General features: G+C 51.7%; 1 protein-coding gene across 3 annotated transcripts; it reads left to right on the top strand.

Annotated features, from left to right (window-relative positions):
• The first annotated feature begins 384 nt into the window (after nt 1-384).
• Nucleotides 385-18,772, top strand: ASB13 (ankyrin repeat and SOCS box containing 13). Of its 3 annotated transcripts, none has more exons than XM_031029679.2 (6): nt 799-933; nt 6,770-6,957; nt 8,099-8,249; nt 10,534-10,668; nt 15,502-15,693; nt 16,726-16,886. In XM_031029679.2, exons 1-6 carry the CDS (start codon nt 891-893, stop codon nt 16,860-16,862), a joined length of 846 nt encoding a protein of 281 aa, XP_030885539.1. In that variant the 5' UTR covers nt 799-890; the 3' UTR covers nt 16,863-16,886. The 3 variants fall into 3 exon arrangements, with proteins under 3 accessions (XP_081676643.1, XP_030885539.1, XP_006734825.1); XM_006734762.3 differs by lacking the exon at nt 16,726-16,886 and adding an exon at nt 16,893-18,772 and having other exon boundaries at nt 801-933; XM_081820517.1 differs by lacking the exons at nt 15,502-15,693; nt 16,726-16,886 and adding an exon at nt 13,339-15,495 and having other exon boundaries at nt 385-933.
• The last annotated feature ends 4,136 nt before the right edge of the window (nt 18,773-22,908 follow it).

The following is a 22,908-nucleotide window of genomic DNA, read 5'->3' as shown; positions in this document are numbered from 1 at the left end:
TTTTAAAAGTGTGCATTTAATACAGAATGCAAGAAACTCGCAAGAAAAATGCAAGAGCCTAATTTTGGTGGACAAGTGGCAATGAGGGTGCAAACACACACTGCTAACAGGCTTGAAGTGTCATTTACAGGTCTGGGGCTGGGACGTCCCAGGAGCTTTGGTCAGACAAGGTTCAAACTCCCGTTCAATGCAGTGCCTGCGGTCTGGACCGGAGGAAAAGACTCGAGGCGTCCAGGGGACAGATCAACCCTTCTGCGCTCCACGGGTCCTCATGTGTTTCCGCACCGGGTACGTCCTGATATTTGTACTTTCCAGCCCAAACTAACGTCTATGCGTAGGCTCCGTATAGGTCAGGTGGGAGAGTAATCTCGTGACGAGGCCACAAGGAACTTCGACAAAGTTAAACCTTCCGAACCGTGCTACCTGCTTTGCAAAAGCAAAGCAAAGCACACCCCACTTACTCGGCTGTCCACCCGGACTTATCCGGAAACCCGTGCATCAGTCCTGCCGCGGGCCTGGGAAAGGCGCGTCTGCTTTGTCCTCACCAACCGAAAAGACTCGGGTGAAAAAAGCGGGGAGCGTGCCAGAGCCGGCAGGAAGCCCGTCTCCGTGCAGAGAGCCGAGCAGCTCCGCGGCGCCGCCCAGCCAGCAGCGCGAAGCACGGCCGGGAGCCCCAGCTGGGCGCGCTCCGCGCAGAGCCCCGCGCAGGACTCCGCGCACCGACGCGGAGTCCCGGGCGCCCGGCGGCGGCGGCGGAACTACAACTCCCGCGGCCCCTCGGGCGACCGCGCTGCGTCCCCATCGGCCGGCCTAGCCCGCGGAGCTCCGCCCAGGTCGCGGGCGCCCGAGTCGCCGGGGTGCGGGCGCGCGGCAGCGAGCGGGCGGGCGGCATGGAGCCCCGCGGGGCGGACGGCTGCTTCCTGGGCGACGTGGGTAGGTTAGGTGAGGGCGCGGGGAGCGCGGGCGCGGGGCGGGCCCGGAAGCAGGGACAGCCGGGCTGCTCCCGGGTGGGACAGGTGCGTCTGCGGACACGCGCTCGGCGGTCGTGACGCGCGCTGCCCGGAGGGTGCCGGCGGGGGCGTTTTGGTGGCCCGGGGTTGGAGCGCCGCCGTTCCCTCACGGGAGCAGCCTGGGTGACCCCCAGGCATCTCAGGCGCGCTCTGCGTCCGGCTCGTAGTCCCCGGCCGGCGCGTTGCCAAACCAGTCACGGTGTTGACGCGTCGGTCGTGAGACTTCAAAACTGCAGACCCACCCGCGCGCCGCGCACCTTGGGGAAGGCGCGGGGAGGGGGGTGGGCATAGTCATGGCCAAGCTCAGAGCACCCAGGAGGTGCCGGGTGTGGGAGCTGGACCATCTTCCAGGGGCCCTGTGAGAGGGTTGTGGCGCACTGTCATTAGCATCCTACGGGTACACCCAGTTTGTGATAGAAGGCATCTGCTCCAGGAGAAGGCGATGTTCTTGCGACAGGTCACCCTGTGTTAAAAAAAAAAAAAAAAAAAGCCATCTCGGTTCTTCACTGAATCTTGCTTACCATTCGGTTGCTACGGAAGAATAAAATGAATCGAGGGCAAAGGCACATTCTCTGGGGAAGCAAACATCTCTGCCTATGAAGTAATACTACAGCAGGTGAAATGTCCCCAGAACGCACTTTGAAAACCTGGAAGAAAAAAAAAAATTTAAAGTCCTTTTACACTGGTAAAAACAGCAGTACCAATAAAAGTGGGAAGTCTTAAGAGTCAGTTTAGTGTAAGGAATTATAGTCCTAGCAAGGCAGGTGTTTGAATTGATCTGGCAAAACAGCCACCTTCAACCAGATCAAAGGCCTCTAAGAAGCATCTGGTTTTACTTGGCATTCCACCCCAGGCAGGCACAGACTCTGACCCCACCAGTGTGTTCTGTGTTTGGTCCAGTTAAATAAGCAATGAACAGCTAAGCAGGGCACCCTAGACACAGTTGCATATTTTTGTTCATGTAGAGTGCTTTATAACAGCATTTACTTCTGAGCGTTTTTGTTTTGTTTTGTTTTTGCATAGTTTAAGGAATCTTGAAGAGAAAAGCACACTCCACCAATGGATGTACGGCTTCTGAGGTTCATGCATAGTTTTGACTGTCATTGTTTGATTTCCCCCGAAAAGATACGCCCTGATACTTTGATTCTCAACGCTAATGGATCAGCTGAATGTATTGAATCTGGAAGCCTGCTATCCCAGCAGAAGCAGAGGCCCATTGTAGGAACTGTAGCCCATTTTAACATTCTGATCTGAAATTCTAGATGCATGGGATGCTTAAAAGCATTACATTTTCCATTTTTTAATAGAACACCTCACAGAGGTAAAGACGATGCTTATGGAGGCCATACTGTAAGGCTCTGCAGAGAATTTAGGGCAAGTCATCTCCTAAGTGAATCCAGTATTCATAACTTAGCAAACGTAATACAGGTTGTTATGGACCCAAGGTAAGTGTCCCTTTGCAAAGTTGAAAAAAATGACCCCATATTCAGGATCTGTACTCAAGAGCTGTACTCAAGAGGCTGGTAGAAGACAACAGAAGGGTACTTAAGGATTTGGGGGCTCTAAGTCAGATGAGCTAATTTTTTTTCAGTCATCCTTGGCCAAGAACTCCAAACACAGCTCACTACTGTGTGGGGTAATCAGAAGGTCAGATGGAGAGAGAAAGAGTTTCTGGGACCACCATAAGAGCATGGAGCTGCTAGGAAATACAACCTATATTTCCACTAGCCACACGTCCTGGGGGCAGCTGCAGGATGGTCCTTACGTCTGATAATTTAGAGGTGCAACTGAGTTCACACAACTAGAAAGAAACAAGGCTGAGGTTTAAACCCAGGTGGATTTTTTCTGGGTTGCTTGTTTTATGCTAAAAGGCTCACACACTTCCCATCAAATACATTTATCCCTAATCAATTTGTAGGGTTACCTGAGTGCTTTTTCCCCTGAGCAGTAAGTCTCAAGAGTAGTCTTAAAATATTCAGTAAACTGTGTTGTAAACTGTGTTCAGTAAACATATGCTCTCTCACCTAGGCTTTGTTATTCCATTTATAGAGCACAGGAAGAGTAGATTTAGCAGAATTCTTTTTTTTTTTTTTTTTAAAGATTTTATTTATTTATTCATGAGAGACAGAGAGAGAGAGGCAGAGGGAGAAGCAGGCTCCCAAGGAGCAGAGAGCCCGATGCGGGACTCGATTCCAGGACCCTGGGATCATGACCTGAGCCGAAGGCAGACGCTTAACCATCTGAGCCACCCAGGCGCCCGATTTAGCAGAATTCTTAAGGGCCTTAGGATTTTTGAAATGTTCAGTGACCATTGGCTTCAACTTAAAGTCTCCAGCTTCATTAACCCCTCACGTCTGCCCCCTGAAGCCAGGCTTTGACTTCTCCTCTCTAGCTATGAAAGTCCTAGATGGTATTTTCATCCCATCGTAGGCCGTTTCATCTGCATTGATAATGTTTGGTGTAGCCACCTTCGTAAATTTTCTTAGCTAGATCTTCTGGACCACATGCTTCTTCACCTGGCACTTTTATGTTTTGGAGACAGCTTCTTAAACTTCACACACCAACCTCTGCTAGCTTCCCGTTTTTCTTCTTACAGCTTCCTCACCTCTCACCTTTCATGGACCTGAAGAGAGTTAGGGCCTTGCCCTAGATTGGGTTTTGGCTTAAGACAATGCTGTGGCTGGTTTGATCTTCTGTCCAGACCACCTAAACTTTCTCCATATCAGCAGTAAGACTGTTTCATTTTCTTATCATTTATGTGTTCACCAGAGTAGCACTTTTCATTTTCTTCCAGAACTTTTTCTTTGCGTTCACAACTTGGCTGTTTGGTGCAAGAGACCTAGCTTTCAGCCTGTTTTAGCCTTCCACATGCCTCCCTTACTGAGCTTAATAATTTCTGGTTGTTTAAAAAAAATTTTTTTTAAAGATTTATTTCAGAGAGAGAGCCAGCGCAAGTGTGCAAGTTGGGGGGAAGGGCAGAAGGAGAGAGAATCTCAAACAGATTCCCTGCTGAGCTCCATCTCATGACCCTGAGATCATGACCTGAGCTGAAATCAAGAGTCGGGCACTTAACCGACTGAGCCACCCAGGCGCCCCTCATTTCTAGCTTTTGATTTAAAGCGAGAGATGTGGGACTCTTCCTTTCACTTGAACACATAGAGACCATCATGGGGTTATTGATTGGTCTTCATTTCAGTGCGTGGTCTTAGGGAATAGGGAGGCCTGACAAGAGGGGGACTGGGGAACAGCTGGTTGGTAAAGTCAGAACACCCACATTTGTCGATTAAGTTCATTGTCTTCTATGGGCATGGTTTGGGGGCATCCCCAAACAGGTAAATAACATCAAAGGTTATTGATCACCGATCACTATAACAAAGGTAATCAAGTTTGAAATATTGCAAGAATCACCAAATGTGAGGCAAACACCATTGGAAAAATTGCAACACAGGATTGCCACAAGCCTTCAATTTGTAAAAAACGAATTATCTGCAAAGTGCATGAAATCGAAGGCTCCCTGGCCTTCCTGAGCTGCCTCTCCCTTCCGTCTGTGAGACTGAGGGCCTTACCCTGTTTTCCTCTTTGTAGGGTTGCAAACCGTAGGGTTTTGCTTCTTCCAGACCGACTTTACAGTGATAGCCACTTCTCACTAACCCCCAAGACAGGTGCGCCAGTGACTGGTAATTACCACTGGGGAAGCAAACATCCTGGGGTCCCCTTCTTGAGGTGGTAAAGAGAAAGTCCCACAGGCTTGGTTTTTATATTTTGTGAGAATCAAATCTTCCTGAGTTTCAGCTCTCCCTTTGCTCCCCCCGCCCCCACCCCACATATGATCAAGTCCCCATTTCATGGGGTCACAGGCTCTTTGGCTAGTGGGCAAGACAGGGAGGCACAGTGGGGGGGGGGTGGAATATTACTAATAGACAGCATTTTCTGAGTCACTTTGTGCCAGGCCACACACTACGTGCTTTTGCTTTACTTTAATTCATTTACCTTTCATGAACCACCAATGAATAAACTGTTATCATCAGCCCAATTTCTAGGTGAAGAAATGCTTGGGTGGGGGGGGCGGTGAGGTCCTGCAGAAGCTGATAAATGGCAGAGCCCAGTGTCAGGTGTAGCAGAGTCCCTGGCCCCCGTCCTTCCCTGCCCCATGGCGGAGGTGCGGGCCCTAGCATGGTAGAGCCGGGGCCATCTGGGTAGATTGTCATCGACACACAACCGATGAAGTTGTCCCTCTGCGGAGGAGAGCATCCCACCCCACTTAGGGTCTGTAGAAGTGCTCTGGGAAGATTTGGGAACTGACGAGGTGATTAGAAGGCTTTCTAGGGAAATGTAATAATAAGATGTGCAATGTAATAAAAGGGAACTGCTATCATAAAGAGGTATGTGACATGATCTTGCGGTTTGCAGTAGGGGGCGTGACAGTAAGGATAGGTCGGTGTTAACCCAACATTGTCATTTAAGACTTTTTTTTTTTTTAAAGCCTAGTGTCTGGAAGATGCCCCTGTATCCTAGGTAATGGACACTGAGGAAACATAGCCATAGTGTGTGCATTCAGGTAGTTCACGGTCTCGGCTAGTTAGCGTGCTTTTGTCTGCACTTGGCCCAGACAGGAACCCTCATTCCCACAGAGTAGGGAGACCAACGGGCAGCGGGGCACCAGGCCCCCCGTGACGCCGGATGCACCACGTTCAGGGCTCTGGCGCCCAGTCCCAGCATGCTCCAGCAGGCAGCCGCATGGCCACAGCACCACCGCGTTCTGGTCTAGGCCGTACGCAGACGAAGAAGGGAGAGGGTCTTCTGGAAGTCCTTGGGAAAGAGAGGAGTTTTGAAGCTGTGAAACCAGTCACAGGCTCTCCCTCCCTTCTTGGGAACTGCAGTTGGGTCAGATGCGCAACAGGAACGATGATTGCTGTGATTAACTGAGATCACTCACCTGGGGTGGAAAGGATGCTTCTGGGAACCAACCTCTATGGCCATCCGTCTGTTTCTACAGGGCAGCAGGTAGCCGGCACACAGGTGGCTTCGCCTCCCCTTAGCTTACAGAGGGTCACCTTCTCACTGTGGCCTCAGTGGGCTTGTCCCTGTTCGTGCCCATCCCAGGTGTGCGTCCTAATGGTTTTTTTTTTTTTTAAGATTTTATATGTTTATTTGAGAGAGAGAGCACATGCGTGCACACATGAGTGGTGGGGAGGGGCAGAGGGAGAGGGAGAAGCAGGCTCCCCGCTGAGCAGGGAGCCCAGTGCGGGGTTTGATCCCAGGACCCCAAGATCATGACCTGAGCCAAAGGCAGACGCTTCACCAAGTGAGCCACCCAGGGGCTCTTTGTGTCCTAATCTCTTCTAAAGACCCCAGTTAGATGGGATGAGGGCCCACTCCTAATGGCCTCACCTTAATTCCTTCAGAAAAGGTGCAGTCTCCAAATACAGTCACATTCTGAGGTACGAGGGGTTAGGGCTTCAACTATGAATTTGGGGGGCACAGTTCAGTCCATAACAAATTTTAGGCCAACAGATCAGATGATGTACATAAAGTGGACAAAGTCCTCTGTAGACACAAACTACCAACTGATTCAAAAGATAGAAACTTGAGAGTCAGACGCTCAACCACCTGAGCCACCCAGGCTCCCATCACCCGGGATTCTGAGGAGTGTCTGGACCAACTCCGCGATCATACGTGGCGTCTTGGGATCATACGGGGTTCTCTGGACCTGGAGGGCGGCGGCACGGTCCCAGCGCTCGGTCTGCTCTCCTCCGCAGGTTTCTGGGTGGAGCGCACCCCCGTACACGAGGCGGCCCAGCGCGGCGAGACCCTGCAGCTGCAGCAGCTGATCGAGAGCGGCGCGTGCGTCAACCAGGTCACGGTGGACTCCATCACACCCCTGCACGCAGCCAGCCTGCAGGGCCAGGCGCGGTGTGTGCAGCTGCTGCTGGCTGCGGGGGCCCAGGTGAGCGGCCCCGCGGGACAGACCCCCGCCCGAGCCGGGGGAGCCACGCACCTGCTCCGGAGAACGCAGGGAGGGAGGGGAAAGAGACACGAGACCTGGGATTAGCGTTGTCATGTGCAAGCGCGTGGGAAGTAGAGAAAGCCCTGGAGGGGAAGAGGAAGCCGGAGTGGGCTGCCATGGAAGCCAGCGGAGGAGCGGCCTGTCGGTCAGCTGTGCGCGGAGGGCCCGTGGGTCATGGCTCGGCTATCAGGAGGGCATTGGTAGCCAGAGAGAAGGCAGTTGTAGAGGGGGAGAGGCAGGGGGAGTGCCTTGCATGGGGGGTGCGCCAGAGCAGGCCTGCCCATCACACGGGCCGAAGAGCTGCTGCTGGGGTCCCGGAGATGTCGGAGTGGGATGCTGGTAAGCCAGCTCTCCATGGGAGGTGGAGGTCGGGGGGCGGGGGGCCCAGAACACAAGCTTCTGGTTTGTTTTCCCCGGTGTAAACACGCCGGCCGGGGCGGACTGGGAGCCCGCAGCGGTTTCTGGCTAGGAACTGGCCTGACACCCACAGCCCGAAGGTTTCGCCGGAACGCGGGCTCCAGTGTCCATTGTGAGCCACACCGTTCACACTGCCCCGCTGGCTCTCCAAAGCCTCGCCTACAAAGGCAGCCCCTGAGGAGCCAGAACAGGGTTTGGCGTGTCCCCGAATAGCAGCTGAATTCTAGGCAGAATCTGCCAGCTTGCAGAGTTGCCTTTTTCCTTCCCGGATCATGTTCCAGCTAGAGGGGGCACATGAAGCTGCTTCCGGCACTCCTGAAGTTCAAGCTCACTCTCCTACCCTGTCTCCCTCGGCTCGCAGTCTGGGTGTGTGTGGGGGGGGTGGGGGGTGGGGGCAAGAATGAAGCAGAGAAGCAGAGTTGAGCCTGTCCCGAGAGAAGAGCCCTGAAGAGGGCGCCTCCTGCACTTGGCAGGCTAACAGGCACTCCCAACCCCCCCCCATCCTTTGTCCTTGAACGCCCTTGCCTGGCGCAGCACCTTAGCACACACTCGGAAACTGGTGCTTCTAAGAAGGGCCTTTGCAAAGATGAATGTGCATCGGGGGAGAGAGCGGCTCACGTGGGTTTCCCCTCCGCCCTGACACGCGTTTCTTCCTTCCCACGAGGTGGATGCCCGCAACATCGACGGCAGCACGCCCCTGTGTGATGCCTGTGCCTCAGGCAGCATCGAATGCGTGAAGCTCCTCCTGTCCTACGGGGCCAAGGTCAACCCGCCCCTGTACACAGCATCCCCGCTGCACGAGGCCTGCATGAGCGGTGAGTCCGCGCAAGCAAGCAGTGTAGATGGGAAGCCATCGGCTGGCTAAGGAGCGCCCCCAGTCTGCTTCTGGCTCGTGGTCGCCCGGCCATGAGAGCCTCAGCTTTTCCTCCTGAAGGTGGTTTTCACCCAGGAGTAGGGGGCCGTGGTTTCTAGGACAGGATTCTATTCTCAGCGGGTCCTCCAGTGCCTTTCAGATGTTAACACTGATGTCACTGCACCCTGCCGTGGCTCTCTCAGTCTTCCCGGCATTCTGCCCTGTGGCTCCCTGTTCTAGTTGGGAGAGGAGACCCAACATATGCCCGGAGGACAGGTGCTCTGGGGGGGGGGGGATAGGGGGGAAGGGCTCATCCTGGAGTCTCGGAACAGGTGAGATTTCAGTTGCCCTGCAAGAATGGGTAGGTTTCAGATGGTGGGAGGGTAAGAGGAAGGCCACTCCATGCACAGAGAAAGTGACTTACTGGACCCAAAGTTCCCAGTGGAGGGGTAACAGAGAAGACTGGAAATTTAGGGCAAGACCAGCAGGTGGGAAATCATTAAATGACAGACTAAGGAGCTTGGATTCTACTCTTTTGAGCAAAGGTTGCAAGCTTCTGGCTGATGTTTTGATTGGCTGGCACCATGCTGGTCTTCGCTGCCTGGTGTGGGCGTGGGTGCATGCTCTCCCGTGGCTCCTCTCAGTCGCTGTTCTCTGCTGCCTCTCACCCCCCTTCCCAGGGAGGTCATCTTTTGTCACCCGGATCTGGTGATGAGACCATACCACTTCCAACCAGGTCAGACGAACACTGTACAGTTCCAAGGACACTTTATGAAACCCAAGACACTATGTATGATCGCGTAGTTGGTCCAGATACTCCTCAAAAATCCTTGGGGGAATCCCCGCAGCCAGAGGGTGGAGGCCAAAGTGTTTGGCATGGACTGTAAAGGGTTGGTGGCCTGGGCCTTGCTCAGGAGCTCTCCGAGCCCTCTCCCACTGCTGCCCCGCACAAACCCGCTCTCCAGTCCCGCCTATAGCTGCCCAGTGTCCATGCCATTTCACACCTGCGTCTCTCTGCGTATATTCTTCCCGGCCTGCAGAATGGGGGACTGGACAGGAGCAATCTCCTGTTTAGATATTACATACTCCACCCTGTTACATGCTTTCCTCTGGTGCTCTCTCTGGGCTGGTAAGTGTCTGGAATTTTCTCTGGTCATTTTTCCTTCCACATGGAGGGCAGTAGGGACACCTTTATAAATTTGTGTCCTGATCTTAGGCAGATACAAGCTTTTCTTGTATCTGCTTAATTACCTTAAACTCAAAATAATCCTTATGCTAAGGTAGACTATTTTGGGGTGGCGTAGTCTGCGGCTCTGCAGTAGAGGAGTGGAGGGGGTGGTATCCTGATGTGGAGAGATCACTGGGGCCATGGCAGTGATCTAAGCACAAAGCCCTTCAAGCCCAAGCGGGATGGATTCATTTAGAAGGCTTTGGGGAAGGATCAGCAGGATTTAGTATGAGGGAGAGCAGAGCACAGGGTCAAAGCCAACTCAGGAGTGATGCCGATGATGGAGACAGATTGGCCAGGCACAGGGGCCCCCTGGGAGTGGAGGGAGGGGACTCTGCCATGGCCAAGACATCCCCAAGAGCATGGCCAGCAGAGGGCTGGAGGTAAGAGGCTGGATTTCAGGGCTGGAGGTGGAAACTTGGTAGCTACCAACGATGAAGCATGATTAAGTGAGGAGAGAGGATGCAGCCTGGGACAGAACGAACCTGCACTCAAGCCGAGTTGGAGACGGCCGTGAAGAGGCAGGAAAAGCACCTGCTAGGGAGAAGAGCAGGGGACCTCCGAGGTAAGGAGGCTTAGGGAAGTTCATCCAGGAGCCCTGGACTCGGGCTGCCAGCATCTTTAGGAGACCACCTGCAGGCTCGGCGTTCCCGACACAGCTTGGGAGACAGCCCGGAGGTGGGGGGCACCGTCCTTCCCGCTGAGGAGCAGAGTCCGGCCGTTCAGGGTGGTAGTGCCAGACCTTTTGCTCTCCCCCAAGAGGGTCGGCTGCGTCCTCTCTCCCCGTCCCGCTGCCAGGCAGGCTCGGAGAACCCTGCAGGCTCAGAAGGGACAACTTCTTTAGCTCCCTAGGACCACGCGTGGTCGTAAACCAAGGTTGGTTGGGCCGCAGCTCCGGTTCGCCTCACCTCCCCCTGCAACCCGGCATGGGGCTCACCTGTCCACCTGCCGCTCCCTCACGCTTATTGCAAATGCACACATTCATTCACGGTTCTCATCCTTTTCCACGTGTTTGAAGGAAGTTCTGAATGTGTGAGGCTGCTTATTGACGTTGGGGCCAACCTGGAAGCGCATGACTGCCATTTTGGGACCCCTCTTCATGTTGCCTGTGCCCGGGAGCATCTGGACTGTGTCAAAGTGCTGCTTAATGCAGGTACGTCAGCCTTTCTCCCTGCGCTGCTCAGGGTTGGTGTTGGCGTTGACACATGCGTGCCTCAGTGCAGGTGTTTTGTTTACCTGCACCGTGCGCTGGCCGTGAGCTGGGCAGTGGAATCGGACAGACCAGCTTTGAAGCTGGCTCTCCCACCCACCAGCTGGGACCTTGGGCCTCAGTTTCTATATCTATAAAACTGGAGAAAATAAGCCCCACTTTGCAGGGTTGTTGGAAGGACTTGTGATCACATTTCCGCAGGACCTGATGCTCGATGAATGCTGGGTCATTATTTTTGGTAGCCGTAGAGACCATCCACAGTACCTGCCTGATGAGTTTGCAGCTAAGTCAGAAAGAGGTGGGAGGATCCACGGGAAAGGAGCTGGTAGCACGTTTGGAATCCAGGTCCTTGTCGGATGTTCTAAAAAGGCTCAGGATAGGGAGGGTCCCAAGGCAAAAAACAAAAAATGAAATAAGACATAGCCCAGTCAAGTGAAGGTTGGATTCAGGACCTATCTATCACTGCAGTTTTAAAATGTAGCCAAAGTGGGTGTTGGCAAGGAGTTTTCATTATGAACTCAATGTAAATATTTTGTTGGAAAATTTTAGCTCAGCCATTCTGGGTGCAACTTAGGATAAAAACAAAACTGGTCAGGAATAGAAAGATGACGAGCTCTGTCCGGACGACGGTCATTTGAGCTTCAGTTATATGTGCTTTTCTGTTCGGGAGTCTTGTTTGCTTTCATGAGCCACTTTTACATGTTTTTAGTGAAAAGGATTTATTTTGTGTCAGGCTAGCCATTGGGGTGGTTTTCTTTTTTACACAAGGATAAAACATCTAGATGAGAAGTAGTCCTAGGCCTTCCAGCCAATCACTCAGCTTTTCCATCAACCGAGGGTTATTAGTTGCTGTGACTGCTGAGCTTACGAAATGGTAGTATCACAATCAACAACTGTCCCCAGAGCACCTGCTGCCCTTTTTTCTTTAGTTCCTTTAGTGGTGGCTGGAGGGGAAAGGCTCGAATCAGGGGCTTGAACCCCGACATCCCTTCCATATTGACTAAGACTTTATGGAACCGATTACTCTTGTAAGTAACGGGAACCAAGTACAGGGGGCTCAGGTGACTGAAAAGATCAGGAGGAGGCAGGTGTCAGGGTCGCTTTGCTCTGAGGGTTGGCGGCAGCATCAAGCTGGCACCGTCTCTGAATCTTTCAGGTCCGTTGTCCACCCCACTCGCTTGATCCTATGCCTGGTGTCCCTAACAGGCTGAAAATGGCTGCATCAGGGTCACGCTCAAATCCAAATACTTTTCTTCCCAAGGTTTTGGGTAGTTTTCTCATAAGAGTGAGAAACCACTACTCCAGCTGTCTCCCACACACTTCCCTTAAGTCCCAGGGGCCCAAATTGGGTCCTGGGTCCGAACCTAATCCAGCCCCTTTGTCCAGGCTCGGCCACATCCTCATTGGCTCAGGCCCAGGTTATTTGAACCAATTCCTGGGGGTGGGGAGAGAGGGATTAACCAATCAGAGCCCATCCCTGGGGTTGGAGGCCAGGCCATCCCACCCCAGCCCCCCCACCCCCCCATTGCAAGGTGTGGGCTCAGTTGGGTGGGTCCGAGTGGGAAGGCATACACCTGGGGGATGGAATGAGGGCTAGACTAGAGCCCCCCCAGGGAAGGCTCCCCCATGGAGGAGGGGGACCGCTGCCGCCAGGCTGGCACCTCCGGACTTGCCTGCTACTGTAGACGTGGACGGTCGCCTCCTAGAGCATCTTCTTCCTAGATTGCAGGGATTCTTCTCAAAGAAAATGTTTTCAGCTGTGGGAAACCTCCCACATACAAAAAAGTAGAAGAGGGCAGCATATGGGCTCTTCTGAAAGTAGTGGTTCTGGTCACAGAGCCCTTGGAAAATCCACTGGAAGCCTCGGACAGGTCTCTGGAAAACAGGTGCTCGCGGACCCCCCCGCCCCCGCCACCCAGCTGCAGGGTGGTGTGGCAGAGGAGGGGGCTGGGGCTAGTGCCCGTCCAGTTGTCCAGTTGTCCCACGAAGTCATAGTGACTGTAACCGCCGCAGGAAGCGCTCAGAGGCGCCGGGGAGGGTGCTGGCTACCGAGCTGCTGGGGCCTCAGTGTCCCTGTCCTGCCAGCTTCTTGGCGCACGTGGCCAGCACTTCTCTGTGCATGCTTAAGGCTTTACTCTGAGTCCACTTTGATCCTGTTGTGCTTTGAAATCAGACTTTGACCCCTTTTTCTCTGAAGCATGAGGTTGAGAAGTTTTAATGCCTGGATGCCTTTAGTTATTTTGCTGGCTTCCTCTCTCCCTGAGCCCCCCTCTTTCTCCCTCCCTCCTCCCCTCCCTCCCTCCCTCTCCCTCTCTCCCCTTCTCTCCCTCCCCTCCCCCCCCAGTTCAAGGCACATTATCATCATCAGTCCCCACAAAGCCACCTTCTCCCCCCTTCCTTCTTTCCTCTATTATTGCCCCCCAGCCCCCTGTTTTAATGTGTGTGTGTGCTTCCTCTGTATGTGTTTTGTAAGAGACACCGGGCCGGTTGAGGCATGTATTTGTAATTGACAGTCGGTGCCGTGTTACAGACTTTGCCCTCTTTGCTGTTTTTTTCCAGCCTGCCCTGTGTTTTCAAGTCCCCCCCCACCCCCCATGTACTCTGTGTGCTCAGGTCTGCAGTTGCCCCAGCAGCAGCGTGTACCAGCGTCCCCTCCTGATCTCCAGTCTGTGTCACGCCCAGGCCAAAGGAGCCAAGAGCACAGGTTAAGAACGGCCTGTCTTGTACCTTGGGATGCCACCTTGTGGAAAGAGTCACCCTGCCGCGGCCTTGTATCCTGGGAGCCCTAGTGAACGGGATGGAAGGGCGGTGTGATTTGAGAGCTAGCCTACCCCTAATTTTCTCCTTGACCGCGTGCGCCCCCTTCTCTCTTGCTAAATAGAGACAGTCTCTTTCCTTCCCACTTGGCAAGATTATTGCTACAATTAATGACCTGCGAGACAGGTCCTGCACCTTAGATTCTGTACACTTTACAGTTTATTTTTCATTACCAGTTTGCGTCTCACGTTCGCACTCCTATTTGCTTTATGACTGCAACTATGAAATCCTTTATTCTTCTAGGCGGCTATTGGAAGAGCACCCCCGATGTGGGGGTTACATGGGGGGCGGTTCTTTTTTTTAACGTATTGCCTTTATTATTTTTGCAATGCATATCTGCTGAATTAAATACTTGGGTGATGTAGCCTTCTTCCTGAGGGATTTTTTTGCCCTCACCTGTCTTGGGAGTTTTGGCTGCACTTGTGTTATCTTGTTGGGGTGACTGCTGATAGGCACACAGTTTTTAGGTTCTACTAGGGGATCAAAACTGTTTTAAGTCACGGGTGCCTGGGTGGCCCAGTTGGTTAAGCATCTGACTTCAGCTCGGGTCATGGGACGGAGCCCTCTGTTGGGCTCAGTGGGGAGCCTGCTTGTCCCACTTCCCCTTCCCCAACTTGTGCGTGCTCGCACATTCTCTCTCTGCCTCAAATAATAAAATCTTAAAAAAAAACCCAAAAAACGCTTTTAAGTCAGAAACCAGAATTTCCAAATATTCTTGAGCAGTGGGACAGGAGACCTAATAGCCTTACACCCTTTATTTCCTTTAAATTTATCATTACATGGAGATATGTTGGTGATCTGATTTCTTTTAACCCCACTTTCCTGATATTTTATGACTGTGATTGGAATCTCTTTTGGGGGGGCTGGGCTATTTGCTTGACTTCTTTAAAATACTTTTCTCCCATCCCCTTTCTCTTATAACCTCCTTATCCATTAGGAGCAGACTTCAAAGAAGTTGGTTAAAAAAAAAAAATCCTAAGGGTCTCAGAGATCCCCTTGCATAGAATTGGTGATGGCTGTACCCTATGAAAGATGTTTTACACAAATCCTATTTTTATCAAAATCTTTATTTTTTAATGCATCTAAAAATACTGTAATTAGCTACTTGTTCGCCTCTTTCTAAATATCTACTATTTTTTAAAAGATCGTATTTATTTATTTGAGAGAGAAAGAGAGAAAGAGAGTATGAGCAGGGGGAGGAGTGGGAGAGGGAGAAGCAGACTCCCTGCTGAGCAGGGAGCCTGATGCAGGACTCAAACCCAGAACCCTGAGATCATGACCTGAGCCACAGATGCTTAACCAACTGAGCCCCCCAGGCGCCCCTACTATAACATCTACTACTATCCTGAAAACAGGTGGGTGGCAGAGCTGAATTCACAAGTACGACACCTCATCTCTTACCTGAACTGCGGAGGGTGTTTGGGGAACATGACCTTCATTCCCTATGCGTGTCTCTTTTGTGAAAGAATATTTACATTTAAGGACCCTTCCTTCATTCCTGCAGCACAGCTTTCTAGAGCCTCCGGCCTGCGCCTACTGTGTGTGCACTCGAGCGGGAACAGTGTGCATGCAGGCGGGAACAGCAGGAGAGCTTCTGTAGCTTTGCCTGAGGTCTCAGAGCCTCAGGACCCATGGGGACAGCCTGTACGGGGTCTTAGAACTGCCTCGTAACTCACAGGGAAGTTTTCTTTTTCTTCTTTGGGGTTCCGTTTCCAGTTACATTACTTTCCTACAGCTATCGGTCTGTAGCTCTCTTACCATCAGAAAAAAAGTAATTACTGCTTTCTTTGGGATTTTGAAAAAAGATTCTGAAAAGGCTGTAGCAGAATCTGTCTTGACTCTTTCCTGGCTGGGGCATTGCTTTTGTGCACTGTGCTGAACGAGAAAGTACCAGCCGACGTTTCTGTTGGCTCTGTGGCCTCTCCTTGGTGATACTTGTTCTCCACCCCGGACTGGCAGGGGCCAATGTGAATGCAGCAAAGCTTCATGAGACTGCCCTGCATCACGCAGCCAAGGTGAAGAACGTTGACCTCATCGAGATGCTCGTTGCATTTGGAGGCAACATCTACGCACGGGACAACCGGGGAAAGAAGCCATCCGACTACGTGTGGAACAGCAGTGCACCTGCCAAGTGCCTGGAGTTCTACGAAAGTAGGCCACCCTGTCCTTGTCGTGTGAATGTGCTCGGTTGGTTGGTTTAGCATTGCGCAAGATAGCCTGCAAGAAGCTCTGTTCTGATAGTCTGCCTAATCACGTCCGAGCGGGCCAACCATCCCGAGTCCCTGTGAGCCACCCCACCCTGCAGGAGACAAGGGACAAATATGATCGGAGGACAAGACTTCTTTGCGTACAGATTTTTAAATGAATTTACCCAGCCTTGCAACCACAAGAGGCTTTCAGACACCTCTCGGTTGGGGAAAAAAACCCCGATTTTTTCAAATGTTTGCCGGCCCCACCCAACCAAAATCCATATGAACTTAGAGGCAGATACATCCGTACATGTCAAACATTTCCTGGAGGGTATTTCTTTTCCTGCATCCGAATAATGTGGGGGATGAAGTAATACGGGAAAATGAATTTCTCCAGGATTTCTTTTTTTTTTCCTCCCAAAGAGTTTTTTATTTCATAAATCTTCATAAGTTGAGAATACCGTTTGGCTAATTTATATATTTATCAAGCAGATATTTGCAGCATACGTGGGTTTTTAAAGCATTGAATCCTTGTAAAAGGCCGACTGCTCTGCAGGTGTCTCAGCAGCCGGGGGCCCCCAGGGACCTTCCATCGTTGGCCCTGGTTTGCTCGCCCTCCCGAGCCATGGCTGCAGGCTTCACCTTTCATCCAAGGTCCTCACCCTCGGGACTAGGACATGGGCTTGCGTGCTGTGTCTGTCAGAGCTGTTCTGTGGTGTGTGTGCGTTCTCCCCGGGTCCCCTTGTGCCCCGCGGCTCGTGGCAGTGAGAGCAGGGCCTGGGACTTGCCCGGCAACTGACCCTTGCCCTGTCCCTTACTTATCTGGAAGTTTGACAAACGAGCCCGCTAGCCACAGAGTAGTCATTTGCTGATGAATCTGTGTACCAAGTTATAACATTATGGAAAAGAAAAAAAAAAAAAACTCCCCAGAACCCCACAGAATAAAAGCCCAGTGGACGCCCCCTAAATTCCATTTCCTGGTCTTCCTTCCCAGGTCCCTGGCTGTCCTTCCTGGTAGCCTTCCGGAGAAGGCATGCAGGCCGCGTCCCAGCTCCAGGGAAAGGGGATATTTCCGGTTCCACCCTGGTTATTTCCCAAGTTGGAGGATGTTACGCTCCTTCCTTCAGCTGACCGCATGTGATTCCTGTTCCCTTTTTTCAGAAACACCTCTGACCCTGTCGCAGCTCTGCAGGGTGAGCTTGAGGAGGGCCACTGGCGTCAGAGGACTGGAGAAAATCACCAAGTTGAACATCCCTCCCCGGCTCATCGATTACCTTTCCTACAACTGAGCCGCAGGCCTGGGAGGCAGGTGGGGGCTCCCCTGGCTGCCGGCCTCGCTGAGCCCAGCGGCTGGGCCACAAGGACCACCCCCCTTGTCTGCAGCCGCCCGACTGCTAGAGAAAGAACAGCGTTCCCTGAGTCCCTGCTGGCTGTCCTGTTTTGTCTTCTCTGCAGACTCCGGAGGGTATTTCCGAGGCCCTGGGAGGTCCCTGCCTCATCTTCTGCAGGCACTTTGCTCTCCCTCCGCCCGGTCCCAGCCATCCAGCATTCTCCTGTCACTGACCTTCCTCAGGGGGACTCTCAGGAAGGACACAGGGGAAGGCCAGGCTGGGGCTGGGGGTGCAGGGCCCTGCTGCCCGGGAGGCCGGGGCACCTGGCGCCATCTCTGAGTCCTTCGGCACTAGGGTAGCCCTGGGTGTCCGAAGGGAGAAGCCTGTGCTGCAGAGATTGGGTCCTGACCATGTGGCCCCGGACAGCTGCTTTGATGACATCCTGCTACTTGGACAATTTTCTCTGGAGCTCTGGTGGGCACTTTCCAAGGCCCACCTGTACCCAGGTAGACCCATCACTCAGGGGACTTTGCACGGGTCTTGGTCGGGGAAGCCTCGGGCGACTTATTCCCCACACTAGCACAGTGTTTCTTAGGAACTTTTCAGGCCTCAGCTCTTAAACAGCTTATGTTGGGGATAAAATCTTTTAGAGCATACATAGGCTGCCGCACTTAGGTTTTGTTAACGAGCCTGCAAAACCACAGATAACGTGAAGGTGTGTCCGTGCGTATGCCAGGAGGAGTTGTTTCCAACATGAAGGACCCTTAGGACACCCTTTAGGGATGATTGCTCATCTGTTTCTGCAGTTGCCAAACGGATTCTCTTCCTGCCCTAAAGTTTGCTCACTCTCGAGGCTCTGAAATTGGTAGGAGAGGGAGGTTGCCAGCGCCCGGCATTACCAACCACTGACTTGCGCATCGTGCAGATACTTACGGAACGTCTATGATGTTCTAGGAATTGTCCGAGTGCTTTGAGCTGTGTAGGAATCAGACTCGTTACCCAAGGCAGAGAAAGAAAACACTTTCCGGTCTGTTCCCGTAGTAATAGAAACGAATTCTACACTCTCGGCCATGAGGTGAACTCTTCAGTACTGTATTCAGACTGCACTTGTGTCAGATTCTCTCTCCTCATTTAAAAACACAAAGACCAGGCAGTTAAACTAGAGGACGTTTGCATAATTAGTTCAGGTGTATTTGGTTTCTGAGGACACGGGAGGCACCACCGGTGAACGCTGCTGGGAGTCGTGCCCGAAGCTGCCGAATGTCCCCAGATGCTCCCAAGGCGGGGAAGTGTGTGGGGCGGAAGGAGCCTGGATGGGGGAGGCCAGCTGTGCTGCCCGCCTGGGGTGTCTCTTCCGCTCGAAGTTACTTGGCGGGGCCCCAGATCTGCGGAGAGTTTCACGGTAGCTGCCAATGGGCATTTTCTGTTTTGAAAATGACATGGAGGCCATTGTCACGATGGTGCCTCGTTAAGCTCTGAGAATGGGTCGCTCCTATCCAGGTACCATGTGAGATCCAAGTTCGAGGTAAATGGCTGCTTTTGCGTGTACAGACAACAACAACAACAAAATCACGGGGTTCTGCCCATCCATCTGTGTAACACAAACTGACCTCTAGCCATGAACGCTGATACGCTTCCTCCCGTGGAGCACTGAGTGCAGAATCTGTCCCCACACTCACTGCTCAATAAAAATCGCTTCACAAGAGTCCACCCTGACGTGCACAAGGCCCTTTTGTTGGGAGCAGACACGCTGATGGGCCGCTGTCATCTTCCAGTGATGGAGCCCTGCCCGTCTCCCAGATTCCCGTCTTCCTGCCTGTGTCCTAGTGCAGATGTCAGTGACTAAGATTTTAGGGCCTCCTGTAGCTTTTCTCCCTTCGCCTTACTGAGATGTAATCGACATGGATCCCACCTGTACCCTGAGTAGGGGGGTGACTGTAGACGCATTGCTCCGCCCCTCTGAGCGCGGCTCTTCCCAGCTGCCCTAGAGGGAGGAAAGGTCAGACTCCGATCATTAAAAGGACAATGATGGTCAAGTCCTGAATCTTATGAATGAGAACATGAGGCCCCGATAGCCTGTGTTTTGGTAAGGCTGAAGTTAGCTGATTAAAAGATGCCTTGAAAAGTATAAAGAGCTCCCCACACATAAAAGTTAGGTGGGTATGTGTATACTGTGGCTTTATTGATGTTTGTGGAGCTTATAGCTGTGTAAATGATTCTCTTCTGACTTTGGGACAGTCCCACTTATTTCAGGAGAAGCAGATCAGAAGACCTGTGCATTGGCATTTTAAAACTCGACGTGCATCAGACAGATCAGGTGACATTTGCAGCACAGATAACAAATGACAAACAAAATAAAGATCTCCTAGAAATCATGAAGAAAAAGATTAGGGTGCCTGGGTGGCTCAGATGGTTAAGCGTCTGCCTTCCGCTCAGGTCATGATCTCCGGGTCCTGGGATCAAGTCCCGTATCGGCTCCCTGCTCAGCACGGAGTAGTCTGCTTCGCCCTCTGCCCCTCCCCCCACTTGTTCTCTCAATCTCTCAAATAATAAATAAAATCTTAGAAAAAAAAAGATTAATAACCCAACAGAAGAAAGAAAACGGGCAAAGACTCTGGACAAGAAATTTACGAAAGAGAAACCTCAAATGTCCCCTGATGGGAAAGGGTGGTTAGAAGTGATCAGGGAAGGGCGCCTGGGTGGCTCAGTTGGTTAAGCGACTGCCTTCGGCTCAGGTCATGATCCTGGAGTCCCTGGATCGAGTCCCGCATCGGGCTCCCTGCTCAGCAAGGAACCTGCTTCTCCCTCTGACCCTCCCCCCTCTCATGTGCTTGCTCTCTCTCTCTCGTTCTCTCTGTCTCAAATAAGTAAATTAAAAAAAAAAAAGTGATCAGGGAAACGCAAATTAGTGAATATTTAATTCAACAAAAAGATATCAGTATATAGTGTCATTTTGATGAAAATTGAAAGGTCTGATGGGCCTTATGGGCATATGGGGCTCAGGCTGCTAGTGGGGTACAGACTGATACGTGTATTTTGGAAGGCGGTAGATGATGTCTGGGACAACTAGAAGTGCATACCACATGTACCCGGAATTTCTCCTTTTAAAAACTTAAAGAAACTCAGGCATATCACAAGGAGACAGCGTGAGGACGTTTAGAACAGTAGGGCTGGTAACAGCAAAAGGCTCTGTTAGTAGGGCTAAGTTGCAGAGTATATTCATAGAATGCCTATCCTCTATTACGGTTAAGGTGGATTCGAGTTCTATGCTTTCACACTAATAGATCTAAAACTTCTAACAGCAGATGGAAAAAAAGTTGCCAGCCTATATTTATGTGCGATATGACTCCCTTTGTATAGACTGAAATACAAAGCAGCCTAAGTATCTGAGGATGCCCGAGCGTGTAGGAAATGCATGAAATCACGGAACCGCACGCTGTGCTGTGGTCACCTCCGGGTGAGGAAGGGGTGTGTGACTTGGGAACACACAGGGAACTTCAACTCGCTGCTGTTTCGTTTCTTGAAACAAAGTTATGAAGCAAATACCGAATACTCCTATTTGCTCACGTTGGGCGGCAAATAGACACATGGGTCTATGCTCTCTGCCTTTCTTGTTTTCACAGTAACAATTTAAGGCACAGAGGAGGAACAAAAGGCAGAAATGTTTTTAAAAGAGGATGAGATCTGTGGAGCTGTTATAAAGTGATTCTGTTTAAGAATACCTTTCAGCCTCCCATCGGCTACGAGGTCCTGTTTCCGTTATGAGACCTTGTATTCGGCAACAGGACCTGACGCTTTTTTCCACCATCCTTATTTTTGGGCCGAGGAAACAGGTTGCAGCTACTTTCTTAGGTAAACTAGATTTCGAAAGCCCTGAGTGTGTCATGTGGCCTCCAGGACCCGCCTGCCTCTCTTCCGAAGGGCAGTGTTGGCTAAACCGCCCCCACTGGTTAGCCTCGCCTGTTCTGGGATGGCTTACTCCCTAGGTGGTTGTGAACCTTCTAGAAGTGGCTCTGGGCAAAGTTCCCAGCTTCAAATCCTACCCTTTGGAGACATGGGAGCCTGAGGAACTGGTTCGGTAGGAAGACCCATCGTCCGGCTCCGGGATGCTGCCTGCCCCCCACAGGTCAGAGGGGAGGCACAGGGAAAGAAGGGGTCTCCAGGCACCCTTCACTCTCCTGCCCCTCTCTGGGTTCCTTCCCATCACCAGGAAAGGAAGTAGAGTCTCTTCCTACCCTCCTTCCCTTACTGACGCTTGCATGCCCAGAGATGCTGCACGTGGTACCCCATCTGTACTTCTGGATGAATCCGTGCAAAGCTTGAAGCTGTTTGGGACCAAAAGAATGCCTTGGCACGTCCATCCCCTCCCCGAGGTTGCTCTGTTAGAGCTGGTCATGCTTTCTTTCCAGGGGGCAAGCACCTTGACTGGTAAGTGGTTGAGCTCCTTTATTGAAGAAAACCAGCCTAAAACTGGCTCTGCACACAGAGCTCAGCCGCGGGCTCATGTCGTGAGCCGCTGTGCTGTCTTACAGACGTCAGGAGGGATCACAAGGGTGTGAGCAGGCTAGCTGCGTGCCCGCCGTCTGGGCAGCTCCAGCCTTTACGGTTCTCCCTGTAACGGCCTGCAAAGTACTTCCAGACCCTAGAGTCTTTGCTTTTTCTCTTTTCTCAGTGTTGGTACCACGTGGCATTGATAGCTGAGCCCCAGTTCTGTTGGCGTGAAAGTCTTGTGATCTCTGGCAGTCTAAATGAAAGTATGTCTTAAGTTGGTCCAATCTAAATAAACAAGGTGCCTCCTAAAAGCCCAATGTCTCGAAACCACAAATAAAGGGAGAGAAGATTCATGATAGGTCTCCACCCCCCCCCCCGCCCCACACTTACTTCTTTATATAAATTTTTTCTTTCCAGCAGCTGGTCTCCAGGTGTGTGGTTCTTGTGAATTAGACTTCAGAGCGGAGAAGTTGCAAACGAACTCTGAGCCAGGAGGTGCAGTTAGTTTAGCTCTCTGCTTTCTGCGTGATCAATAAAGAAAACTGCCATTGCTCTTCTTGTTAATCCAACTCCTGAGACTTTCTGCTGTGTTAAAGACAGAGCGCTAGATGGGACAAGACACAGGAACTTTTACTCAAGCCTTGGTTCGCTTTCCCCATCCATCCCTCTAGCCTGCCCCCCTACCCCCCATCAATCCCTCCAGCTCTCCATGCATACATTCATCCCTTTTCCCCTTTCTTTTTATTTATTTAAAAACAGTTACTCTATTTTAGAGTCTCTGCTGGTCCCTAAGGATTTAAAAAAGACCCATGAAAACAAACCTCGGCCCTGAAGGATTTCGAAGACCATTCCTCAGGGAGCAGACACGGGAGCAAGTGCTGAGTCTAGAAATGTAGCAGTCAGGGCATGAGCCCCGAACAGGACAGAAGAGCTAACTCTGATCTTGGCAAAGGGGAGAAGAGAGATGCCCTCAGACTCGCTTCTCAGGTCTTGGGTTAATAAATGCAGTTGCATTCATTTTTATATTCCTGGTGCTGTGTAGCTTATAAAGTTTTTTTTTTTTAAGGATTTTCTTTATTTGAGAAAGAGAGCACGAGTGGGGATGGGACAGAGGGAGAGGGAGAAGCAGGCTTCCCGATGTGGAACTCGATCCCAGGACCCTGGGATCATGACCTGAGCCAAAGGCAGACGCTTCACTGACGGAGCCACCCAGGCGCCCCTACAAAGCTTTATAAAATGTCCATAATTGGCATTATTTTTCTGGAGAGATGGATTCATTTGTTTTGTGCCTTTTCTCCGAAGCACAGAAACCAGCGAATGAAGTTCAATCCTGTGGAATTTTACATGAGTAGAGT

This window comes from Leptonychotes weddellii, chromosome 5 (genome assembly GCF_054177405.1).
Source record: "Leptonychotes weddellii isolate Sample4059 chromosome 5, ASM5417740v2, whole genome shotgun sequence".
NCBI lineage: Eukaryota > Metazoa > Chordata > Mammalia > Carnivora > Phocidae > Leptonychotes > Leptonychotes weddellii.
Note: the sequence above shows the minus strand (reverse complement) of the source record. Positions and strands in the feature narration are given on the sequence as shown.